The 12,419-nt window shown below is 37.4% G+C and overlaps 1 protein-coding gene across 18 annotated transcripts; it reads right to left on the reverse strand.

Moving 5' to 3' along the window:
• Nucleotides 1-901: 901 nt before the first annotated feature.
• LOC122083394 (cinnamoyl-CoA reductase 2-like) lies at nucleotides 902-10,842 on the reverse strand. 18 transcript variants are annotated; one of them, XR_006141648.1, is made up of 7 exons: nucleotides 10,373-10,842; nucleotides 9,488-9,656; nucleotides 6,493-6,656; nucleotides 6,276-6,413; nucleotides 3,715-3,771; nucleotides 2,729-2,806; nucleotides 902-1,239 (listed from the first exon to the last, which is right to left on the reverse strand). XR_006141648.1 is itself a non-coding variant. In XM_042651180.1 (5 exons), the coding sequence occupies exons 1-5, from the start codon at nucleotides 10,449-10,451 to the stop codon at nucleotides 1,143-1,145; spliced, it is 447 nt and encodes a 148-aa protein (XP_042507114.1). In that variant the 5' UTR covers nucleotides 10,452-10,842; the 3' UTR covers nucleotides 902-1,142. The 18 variants fall into 18 exon arrangements, 4 of the variants coding, with proteins under 4 accessions (XP_042507114.1, XP_042507115.1, XP_042507117.1 ...); XR_006141642.1 differs by lacking the exon at nucleotides 2,729-2,806 and adding an exon at nucleotides 3,850-4,869; XR_006141643.1 differs by lacking the exons at nucleotides 902-1,239; nucleotides 2,729-2,806 and adding exons at nucleotides 2,817-3,118; nucleotides 3,850-4,869.
• Between the last annotated feature and the right edge of the window lie 1,577 nt (nucleotides 10,843-12,419).

Raw genomic sequence — 12,419 nt, forward strand, 5'->3', positions numbered from 1 at the left:
ACATACACGTTTGAAATGATTTTTTTATACTAAAAATGCTGACCTCATGACGATTGACTCCCAGTGTGCCATCACCACCACAGCTTATCATGAAAATACTATTTTGTTTCTAAAAAAAAAAAAAATACCCATTTCCATCATTGCCATCAATAAGCAAAATCTTCAAGTTTTTTTGTTGTTTTTACAAAATTTGGAGTCATCCAAAAAATTAAATTATTGACAAAACACGATCCAGATGTAACCCTTTTGTTCCCATATATCATCCACCCTCTATTTTATCTTTTAAATGGGCTACAGTGAACTGATGCCCGTTCATCATGGTCTTAAGAATATTTATCCAAAAAAAAATTTATTTTGAAAATAATAAGTGGTTTTCCTTCAGCCACATGGAGAGATTAAAAATCATTGATGGTTGTACTTTTCTTATACTCACTGTTGCTGTCAAAAATCCGTATGAAATGATCCTACATAAACATAGAAGATAGAGGCTCGGAGATATCCCCGGGATTAGTCCTATGATGCCCAAGTTAAAAACCGACATAACAGTTTTTCACTGGAATAATGGTGTGGGTATCTTCCCCTTACCTCTTCCCTCCTTTCGGACTCTCTCTTATAGTGTTTAGGGTTTAGGGTTTCTTTTTGGGAGTCCCCCTCGGGTCCGCCTCTTTCCCTTTCTGAGTCCTACTCGGATACGTCCTATCCCCTCCGTGGGGAATATTCCTCCTTCGGGTATCTTCTCTTCAAGGGGTTTACGTGGTTAGGATCCTCGCAACCTCTACCAGGTGGGCGACGCGTGTCCTTTCCTTAGATACCATGTGTTCTTATCTTACTGGGTAATTAATTTGACCGCATCACTCACTGTATAAAAAAAATTACTCGGAATAATATTCAAGACGGAAGTTTTTATTCACCGTAGGTGAATAGTAACCAACCATTAGTTATCACTAGTTCCTCTACCTTTACTTTTACAAAGTCTAAAATATTAACATTGTTACAAGAGTTCCATCTAACCATCAAAACCGGTGGATTAAGAGATTCATTTTTCACCATGGGTGAAGAAAAGCTCAATCCAATATGCCATGTGTTCTCAGAACTAGAAAACATAAATCTGGCTTTGGTACATCTTTCAGGATATAGCATCCCTAACTGAGGTTCTTTTCTAGTGACTTGTAACTCGAAGCTTCCATCTTGGTAGGACATTCTGTTGCTTCCTGCCGCCACGGAAATGCACTAGATCATCTGTCAATTATTGAAAATACCATGACAACCTCAAAATTGAACCGTTTATTAAACAGATATACAGTTCCTAAATGATTTCAGAAAAAATGTTGTACCCAAAAACCTGACTCATATTTAATATAAACATACTCTTATATAGAAGGATAAGACACAAAATTATTTTATATATATATATATTCCAATTTGAATTTTGAATGATTGCTTTAAGAAAAAGCATAAACAATTCTATGAGGATGTGGAAGATTCGAAGTAGTATTATTTATTTTATTGATTTATATAAACATAAACTATTGAAATTGTAAAAATCAAAATTAAACCATTTAATTGTTTACATCCTTAGAGATATTAATTAAAAAAAAATCATTAATTGACCGTGTAACTCACAAATTTTACATAAAGTTAGCATTTCCAAAGCAAAATGGGTGGCTCTTGTAAAGTTTGGTGGGTTAGGGCAAATATGGTTATAGTCCGTAAAAATACATTATTATTGGGCGAGTATTCTCTGGCCGGGAGTGGAGGAGCACCTCCCGCTTTCTCTATCGAGACTGAGAAAATTACCATTTTTCAACCAAAATGGGTGGTTCTGATGAAGTTTTGTGGGTCAGAAAATATGGTTACTTACAATCTGTAAAAACATATTATTATTGGGCAAGTGTTCTTTGACCAGGAGATGAGGATCACCTCCTGCTCTCTGTCGAAACAAAGATCGGGAAATGCTAATGCATCCTCGGGAAATGCTAATGCATCTTCCGCTCCCATACAGAAAAAAATTGTCCGCTAGTTGAAATTGAAAGTTTAGTTCAAATAAAGCAAGTCTCACACTTGACATTAGAGCCTTAACAATTCTAGGCAAATGAATGGAATTTTTTGGAAACATTGGTAGAGACTTTCAGATGTGCATTGACAAGGAACATCAGAAAAACACACCCAAACACAAAAACACGTTTGAGATATTTTGCTAACCTCACTAGACTTGACTTGCCAGTTCATCATCACCACCAATTAGCTATTATGAAAAAAAAAATTCTCTTTCCCAAGAAACTGACAAAATTCGATGTCAAGGAAGAGTATCACCTTAAAATAAGAGGATATGGAAATAAAACTTGATAAAACTTTCATACGGTGGGTGATTCTAGGATCATAAATGCTATACCCCTTAGTATATGAAGTCAAAAATACCCTCCACTGTTTCTCAATACCCTTCGCACACTATCTAAACCCCTTAGTCAAGTGCCTCCTAGAAATTATCATCCTACCGTTGATTTGCCATGTCGCTAACATTTACATGTAGTACACATAGGGATGTAAGTAAATAATTAAAAACCGAATCTGATTCACATCTGTATCCATTTAGGGTATCCATATCTAGTTAGAGGGTATTAGGATCCAAAGTCAGATAATCCAGAACATAATATTCAATTTGAATAGACAGCTTACTACTACTAAAAATGTTGAGCAGCTAAAATCTTAAGGGTTCTTGAAGATTCACCTTGTGCAATATGATAATATTCTTCTCTTGTGACTTGTAACTCGAAACTTCCATCTGGGTAGGACATTCTGTTGCTTCCTGCTGCCGAGGATATGCACTAGATAGTCGGTCAATTATTGAAAATAACACGACAACCTCGAAGTAACTAACGCTTGTCACACAAGAGTCGTAGTGGATTCAAAGTCCCTCTTCACTTATAAACTGAACGAGTTCGACTCTCCAGTCTTCACTTTGTGCAATAAGATATTGCTTTCAAAAAAACCACATGACATATTCATAACCTAAATAGCAGAAATGCCCCAAGCATCTTTCTATGCTAGAGCCAAGGGAATAACCATCACCCAGTATTGAGGGATCCAAGCTTCAAACAGCACAAATTGACACAAAGCCCTGCTGAGTTCATTCAAGCAGTACAGCTCCTAACATCAGAAGTTTGAGGATGGGTTTCTCGGACACTAAAGCTCAGCACATTAAGCTCAAATCCCTAATTAACATCAACAAGTCACTTGTCTATGTGAACCCTACACCGCTATACTATGCATTTGTACACGACAGTATGAAAGAAAAAATAAAATGTACACACCACACTAAAAGAGAAAAGACCCTTGGGGAAGAAGCCAGACAAACCCATGGCAAAAATTCAAAAAGCACCCTACATGGACTATACTATGCATTTTGTATACGACCATATGAAGAAAAAATAATATGTATACTACACTAAAAGAGAAAAAGACCCTTAGTTTAGGGAAGAAGCCAGTGGCACAAATTCAAAAAGCACAAGAGACTGCACATTACAGACGAGAACAAAATTTATTGATATTAACATGGCAAAACCATGGGTACCAGAAATCACAGCCTGGATGACAGAAACATCTATTCACTTGTCTCAACAATCTGATGAATTCTTTAAGATGATAGTACATGTCATGAATTTAATAGCAGAATTAGTAATGCTGAACAGTAAATTTCTCAAGAGTTAACTTCACCTCCTTGCAGTGTTCCTTCTCAGACCAAAATTTATCAGGCACAGAAGGTTGTTCAACCTGCAACAGAGTAATTTAAGAATTTATATATTGATTAACAACTGTGCTGAGCTGTGGTGTGCAAAAACCCATGCTCACCAGGTCTTGAATTCGAGCCCCCTCGCTGTTATCTATAAACCCTCCCTTACCTATCCAAGAAAAAATTTCAGAATTTTTATAGAAAACACCATGAACTCCATTGGAGATGTGTTTATGATAGTGAGATGGCTCAGCATTTTCCAAAATTTACACATTGACGGCTCAGCATTTTCTGGAAATCTACGCATTGAAGAAGCAAACAAACATTAGCAACCTAAAGAAACCCGAATCTAGGTGAACCTCCAAACTGAGAAATAGGACAGAAACTTAATATGTATAAATTTTGAAAAATTCAAATCCGATGGGGCTGAAACTAACATTACTATGGGGTCCTAATGGGATGCGTAAGTAGTTAAAATATAAAAGGGAACTAATAGCTGGATTAAAACAAACCCATGGGTAGAAAATAGAAAGTAAAGAGAACTTGCATATCTCATAATCTAGCAGTCCGCTGGACATCAAGTTAGGGTCAATTGGAGTAATTAGGAAGGGGAATAACATAGTCAAAATTCAACCTAATCTAATGGATAGTCTCTCAGAAAACAGGGAATGAAGTTCAGACATGTATGCTTTGAAAACACTCCTATCTCAGATCTGAAACAGTGCATAAAAATAATAGAAGAAAACAAGAACTTGAAGAGCAATAATAAGGGATTAATGGAACAGAGATCACATAATAAGAGGCCACGATGGATAAAGAAGGCTACTGGAATGTCGGCAAAACAGTGAATTAAGAAGAAGAAGAAGAAGATGGAGAAAGAAGGCTACTGGAATGTCACCATCCAAGCCTGCAGTTGGGCTTCACCACTTTGGCTGCTATTGAATCACCACAGTGCACACTCACAAAGTCCTTTTTCTCGAAACATCAAATCATGGGTTAGCTGCCCCTAGCTCTTTATTTATAATAACCAATGGACAGGATACAAGAATAGAAACCTTTTTTGTGTAGAGGCCAACTTGGCTGCCACTCTAATGGGATTCTTCTAGAAAAGATCCACTACAACTCCAATAAAATGGAAACTGAAACAAAAAGGAAACTAAATAAAATAACAACCATAACTACTAAGTAGATACTTTCAGTTCTAAGAAACTATTACAAAATATAAACTAAATTGAAGACAATATCTAAGGCCTCATTTGTTTGGTGGGCAAAAGGGGGAAAAGGAGAAGTCTTGGGCCCCACAAGTAATGGGGTCAAGGAATAGCAAAGACAAGGAAAGGAAACAGTGGTAAAGGGTGAAATTTTATAATTTTTTATTCCAATTTATAACAAAATAATCAATATCATGGTCTCTTGTCTTCTTTTTGTAATTAAATATCTACTTCATTTTTTTTAATCCAACATATCTTCTCCTATGTATAATAAAATAATTCCTTCTATTTTTTTAATCAACCAATATTCTTCCTCTTGTAATAAATAATCCACATTCCTACCCTTCCCCGCAAGTCCTATAAAAAATGCAAAGACTTTGAAGAAATGTGAGGTGGGATAACTCTCTTGCTCCATAAGTCCTTAATTAATGCATGGTTGTCTGGTTAGTTTCCCACTCTAGGCAACTAAACAACTACCCTTTTTGGAATTTTATGGAAAAACCTTCAAATTATCCCTCCCCACTTTTTTCCGTCAGGCCTTGTTTGTTTTATGAAAAAGGTCTGGCGGAGAAAAAGGGGTGGGATACTTTTAAAGTTTTCCACAAAATTCCAAAAACCAAAGTCGTCTGTTTGTTTGAGGTGGTAAAGTAATAAATAACATGCATTAAATGCTTCATCTGCTTATGTGGCTACGGAATTATCCCACCCCATCCTTCTTCAAAGTCCTACCATATTCAATGAGAATTTGTGGAAGAGGTGAGGATATAGATTATAATATTAATTTTCTATTACATCCCATCTTTTATTACCCTTTCCCTTCCTTGCCTTTACTCCTCTAAACCCTATAACATGTAGGACCCACGACTTTTCATTTCCCACCCCTTTTTGCACCCCCAAACAAATGGGGCCTCGAATGCAGCATCCGATTTCCAAGTGGGAACCACACAAAGATCTCCCCCATCAAGCCCACACATGTAAGATAATAGAGCTGGTTGACAAACATCCCAGCTGTCAAGACAAAACCAGAACTGGTTCAAGTGGGCTTCTTCCTCCAACAATAGTCATGTACTGCATCACACATGGGAAGGTGGATGTATAAAAGTGGGATATCCATATCGCTCAGCATTTTCTGAAAGTCCAAGCATGCATCAATTGGAAGACCAAACCCATGCTTCCTTTCCTCTGACCATCCAAAAGAATGGCGTAGCATAATATGATTAGGATCTTTCAATTAGATTTCTTTTTCCTTAGGTCATCCTATGCATGTCGTGTATATGCCACTAGAAACAATATGCAGTTAAAAAATTAAGCTATGGAGCAGAAATGCATATTACCTCAAAATATTTGATATGAGCCCCACCACACATACTGAAACATCCAAGAACCAACTAATGTACATAAAAGGGTGTACCCAATGCATGAGACTCCCATAATGTACGCAGCCTTACCCCCGATCCGTGTAGGGCTGTTTCCTGACTCGAACCAACCTTACCGATGAATCAACTAATGTACATAATCACATCTACATAGCTTAAGGAGAACTATCCTTACCTCAGGATTTAGTATTGTTCCTGATGAAGCTGAGCTTGCAACATGAAATATTCCATCACATACTGCAATGACAGAGCAGAGAGAATTGTAGTCCAGCAAGTTTATCTTGAAGAGATGAAGCTTCTCCATTGTCAGTTTCTTCAGGTGATCATTGTTTGCATATCCTAAAAGAGATTTTAGAGGAACTCGTTAGAAGTTCTGGCAAAATTTTAGATGAGAATGTTCATTAGAAGAGTTTAATGAGCAAGTTATTTGAAATCAAATCAATATTTGGAGCTTGATTTATTAATTTATGTGCCTCACATCTGTAAATGAGATATGTTTGCTTATAGATGCCTCTTAAATTCTGGGAGATCCATAACAAGAATTCCTCAATCTATCGCAAGATCCTATTATCAATTTTATGCCAGAAGAGTCGAAAACAAACATCATCCAAAGGTTACATGATCAAGACCAAAACTGGTAGAGTAAGGACAAATAAACACAATCTTATGATAAGAATAGCCAACAAAAGATGACACAACATTCTAACAGCTTAAGACTAGTGATTGGACAGTTTGAAGTTAACTATGGACTTGAGTAAGAAAGCAAAATCAATAGAAAGATATATTCTTTTCTTTTTTCTAACAACAAAGCTGAGACAAATTAGGGGGGTGAAGAGAACAACTGAAATATGTTAAATGCCTCAATGACTTCGAGAGTGAAGAACAGCCTGTTGGGCGATGACCTTTTAAAGAAACTCATGATTAAAAATTGAGTTCTCTCCTCTTCTTAACTCAAAATTATCTCTTCATATAATTGCATGACTACGAAGAGATGCTCTCCCATCATCTCCTTAATATCAGCCTATACTAATATCCGTGTCTCGTAAAATAAGCCAAGAGGTGGGATCCAATTAGGTAATCCACCCAGGTATTTTAATATGTTTACTTTCTAAAATAAATATATTCATACACTTAGAACACTTAAGCCCCCCAAAAAAATTATAATTTAGTTCCTCTGCTTTGCAATATCACATAACAGACCTATGGGCATGGAAATAATTATTGTCACCACCGACGTTCGTTAGACATCTTATGCAGAAAATCTAAACCATTGACTAGACCAGGGGTGTCAAAAATCAACCAAACAGGTTGGACCGACCAGAACCAACCGAAAAAACCAATCCTAATCCCTTACCAGTCATGTTTGCTTTTGGGTCTCTAGGAATCATCACAAAACCAAAACCAATTGTATCAAGTAAACCAAAAAACAATGGAAAAAACAATAAAAACTTTTTTCTTTTGTCTTTACATTATTTTCCATTTTACATACAGAAAACCGGAACCAAACAGATACTGGACCATTAAAAGCCCATTAAGAAACCCCTATAAAAACCCAAAACCAAATACCACCTTAACACTTCAACTCCAATTTGGACTGGTGCATGAATTAAACTGACCGAACAACCTGTTTAAACCCCCTAAATTGGACATAAAATTGTTTCCAAAACATTTATAATAATTATTAATATATACTTGATGCGGATCCCGGGTTCTAATAACCTAGTTTAGATTGCTTATGAGCCCACCTAGATAATACATAACTCAAATAGTCAAGTGGATGGAAATTCTGTAAATTAATAAAGACACTCTAACAAGGAAAAGTTGCAATTCATGGGTAATAGTAAAGTTGTTTGAAAAGGACAAACTAAGAATGAGAAATAATTTAACAGCAAGATGTAAATAATACGAGGGGGATAGGTATTTTAGAAAGTGAGAGAAATAGAACATTAATTAAAACAACTACCGAGAAAGGGGGGTGAGGAAGATAGGTGATCTTCTACCTCTAGCCAAAGCAAGAGGCGGAAAACTAGACTTGATTCGAACAGGGGTTCTCATATATCAACCCTCGACCAATTTGAAATCTCAAGTAAGGAATTGCAACTTAACTACCCTTTAAATGCACTCACTAATAATCCTAACAGACTGGGATTAAACCATTTTGCAACAACTCCTGGCGGTAGAAGTAAAACATGTTTGATCCCAATTCGAAATTTCACTCTCTAGCAAGATTTCAGCTTAGGGATTTACAGGGTGGGTCGCTTAGAAGCACTAATTGAAGCCTTGAAGTGATGGACGATTGAGTTTAATGTGATCCTTGGTGAACCTGTATTGCGCTAGGATAGCAGAGAACATAGCAGAACAGGGAAAGAAAGCAAAGAAGAATAAAAGGACAGAAATCGCATAAAGGGGGGGGGGGAATCGCACAAAACTGCCACATGACTATCAAACCAAAACTCAATATTCAATCATCACAAATTTTAACAAAGTAACTTCCTGTAAGAAGAAAGGCGCACAGTTGTAAACAAGTGGATGAGGCTTCTAGGAAAAGTGCAAGCCAAGACCGACCTCACTTTCCCTTCGTGCATTCAATCCAAGAAAATTTAAAAAGAGTCTTTACTTTCAAGTATCATCATTACTCTTTTTCCTCTTCATTATTCACACATGTAAAGAACGAAATAAAAACATAATTGTTGTCCTTTTCATTTGAGTGCAAAGATGAAAATTGAGGTGCAATCACTACAAATTAGAAGAACACAAATGAATTAAACAATCGTGGTCATAAAATATATTTTGAACCATAACACCTCTTAAACACGAACAGCTATTGGACAGACTTTCAATTCTATAAAAAAAGAAACCATTACTCATGTGTAGAGGTGCAGCAACGCACTTCACCCCTCTCTCCAATTCTATTCAACATTGAAGGAACATGCATTCATATACATTTTGTGTTGATATACAAGAGAACACTCTCCTTAGCAGGTTTGTCATATAAGTAATCAGAATTGCAAATAATCAAGCAACTCTACAGTCATAAGCATTTTTAGAAATATTCAACCAATACATACGTGATGACACGTGCAACAAGGGGAATAAAATACTTATCGGAATCAAGGACAAACTGTGGATGATAACGTCAATCTCGAAACACCAAAGATGGCATCACAAACCTGACAAAGCATGAAGAAACTTAACAAATCAAAGGGGTTGTGTCGTGCCATTGGTCACTCTCCTTAAGACTGCAAACGCCTCCCATGGTGCAAACCGGGTTCTTACGAATCAGCCTCAAAAATAAAAAAGCCCCCAACAATCCCATCCAGTAGTCATTGCACCCATTTTCTGGGCCACATCAGGACACATTGGAGTTGTACTCAACAACAAGGAGAGGGAACTAAAAGAACTCTCACAAAAATATTTGAAAAAAAGTAACCCAAACAAAGAATATGAAAGAGAGAAAGAGAGCAAGAAAGTATTTCTAAAATGGTTCTAACATTTTTCAACAATCATTACTGTCCTCTATATACAAATGGAAAGTGTCCCTCGGACTCATCCCAAGATAGTTGATTATCACATTGCAATATTAATGTTTGGTTATTGCACCGGCTCCTCCCCATGGTCCCAGTGACTAAGAAATGGTGCTCTCGGGAGACACGACCAGCACCCACTGATAGGCGGCCAATCAGGAGACAAAAACCACGCAGAAAATGCATGCGCTTGTGGGGAATGAAAGCAAAACATAGGAGTTTTGAATCTTAAATTCATTTTAAAACCTTTAAAATAAAACTGTAACTGACAGAGGTCCATTCAAGATTTTTATGTGATCCAGTTAAATATACACATGCATGTATGTGCTCAAACTTATCTGAAATCATCATTCCTGAGAACATATAGTATGACAATTATGTGAAAAGAAGATCCAATTTCATCCCTAGTTGTGAACAATTATACGTATTAACCTAAGGACAACAATTATCCTAGCAATATCGTGCAAATTAATTATGTTTAACAATAAATTGGGTGGATGAAATCTAAGACAAGAAAGTCACCTCACTCACCAGGCTCTCCAACGGTTCCATGGGCTCCGTAGCCCCTAGAAAGGAGAAGCTTCACAAGCCACAACCCACATACCCTCATGCGCTTGTCACACAATATCTTCGGCGGAAGCTTGGCGGTATTGATATTAGCAATTCGGAGGTTGCCCTAGAAAGAGAACGCAGCAGTGGAACTATCTCATAACCACTGCCATTTGTAATGGAGTGCTGCTACCCAACTGTTCATTAATTGATTACCTCGATACCACCTGTTGTTCTCATTCGTTGGAAAATCAAATCAAACTGCAGAACTCACATATTTTCCGGAAGAACGTAGTGGTTTGGATTCCTCTATCCGATAGCTGGAAACTTCGATAGCACCCGCCCTCGTTCCCTGATTTCTTAAACCCTTTTCCATCTCCTTCCTTCCTTCCATAGCTCTACTATTTCGATTCTCATGTTCCAGGCGACGGCTTCATCCTTGAACTGTCGAAACCCTGTCCCTTCTTTGAAGACCCATTCTTCGATTTTCATGTTCGATTTGTTTTGGTGATTTGGTCGGTTCCTATTCGGTCCGAACCGGTAAAACCGGTTCGATTTATAGACTGGGGAAGGAGTGGAGGACCACTGTCTGTTAAACGTACGGTGATGACTGATGACAGCCCATGCTCGCAGAGTCCTCATCGGGTTGCTATGAGGCCCACTTAGTGAGACCAGCATGCGCGCGTGTAGGGCTTGTGGTCCTATGCCCAGAGTCCCACTCGGGCCCAAGCCAGGTGTAGTTGGGACCTAGACTCTTGATGGGCTTAAAAACCCTAGCCATGAGGTGAGCTCTGAAAGGCACTAGACAGCAGTACACTGATGATACATGGACGGTGACCTTTTTGTCTGAATGGAGCTGAACAGAGCTGCACACTTTCCTTTTCTCAACCAAAGGAAACATCTAATAGTCTATTTTCTTTCACAACTCAATACAAACGCAGTACTACCATCATCCTGAGGGCCCCTCTCTAGATGAAGATAGATAAGCTTTATCCACTTTTCCTCTTTTTATCAATAAATGTTTAATGCTTAGTAATAATAATCAACAATTAACATGTGTATATAAAATAATCGAACAATATTCGCACGCTGTCGGAGTGTAAATTCCTCTCACGTGTTTTTTATATTATTTTTATCTCTCATATTTTGAATATATAGGCCCATATGAATGATACTTTTTTCATTATAGTTATTTGAGAGGAGTGCAGATTCTTTCACAAACTTTCAATGTAAGAAAATATATATTTTAATTTGTCATGAAATTAATATAATATTTTCATTTTAGGAGAGGATTCTCTAAACTAGGGGTGTCAATCCTAAGCCCGCACTGGTAGGCCAGATCGAGTCCGACTCGCTTAAGACCCGATCTGAATCAGCTCGTTTAATAAACATGTCGGGCTTCAGCCCAACCCGTTTATTAAACCGGCATTCACAGTGCAGACCATTAGCCCGTCGGGCGTCCGACCAACCCGACTCACTTAAGAAGCCCGCTAAAACTGACTCATTTAGCCCGACCGGCCCAACCCCCTTAAAAAAAGCCTAAATACCTATTTTACCACCAATACTACAAAATATGAGTAGAGAATATATAGGACTACAATATTCACATTTATTGGGACATTCAATTGTTAAAAAGAGTGTAATTATTGCAACTTATATTACATTTTAAAAACATGATTCCCTTGGATATATATATATATTTATATGATTCCCTTGGATCTTGCTAAATGGGACATTCAATTGTTATCAAGTGTTCAATTGTTAAAGACATGATGCCCTTGGTTCCGGAATAATGAATGTTATCATCTAGCAGTTTTAAAGTTAATAGTTTAATCCTTTTAAAAAAAAATGATTTTAGGGTAGGCACGTTTAGAGCCCGTTTATAATTAAATAGGTCCATAGTCCGTTTAAGGCCCGTTTAAGGTAACATGATTAAAGCTCGATTATCATACCCCCCTAAGTATAGGCTAGCTTAAGTAAACCGGCTTTCACGGTGCAAGGATTTCACACTGCCAAGCCCGATTAGGCC

This window comes from Macadamia integrifolia, chromosome 7, assembly GCF_013358625.1.
Source record: "Macadamia integrifolia cultivar HAES 741 chromosome 7, SCU_Mint_v3, whole genome shotgun sequence".
NCBI classification, from domain to species: domain Eukaryota; kingdom Viridiplantae; phylum Streptophyta; class Magnoliopsida; order Proteales; family Proteaceae; genus Macadamia; species Macadamia integrifolia.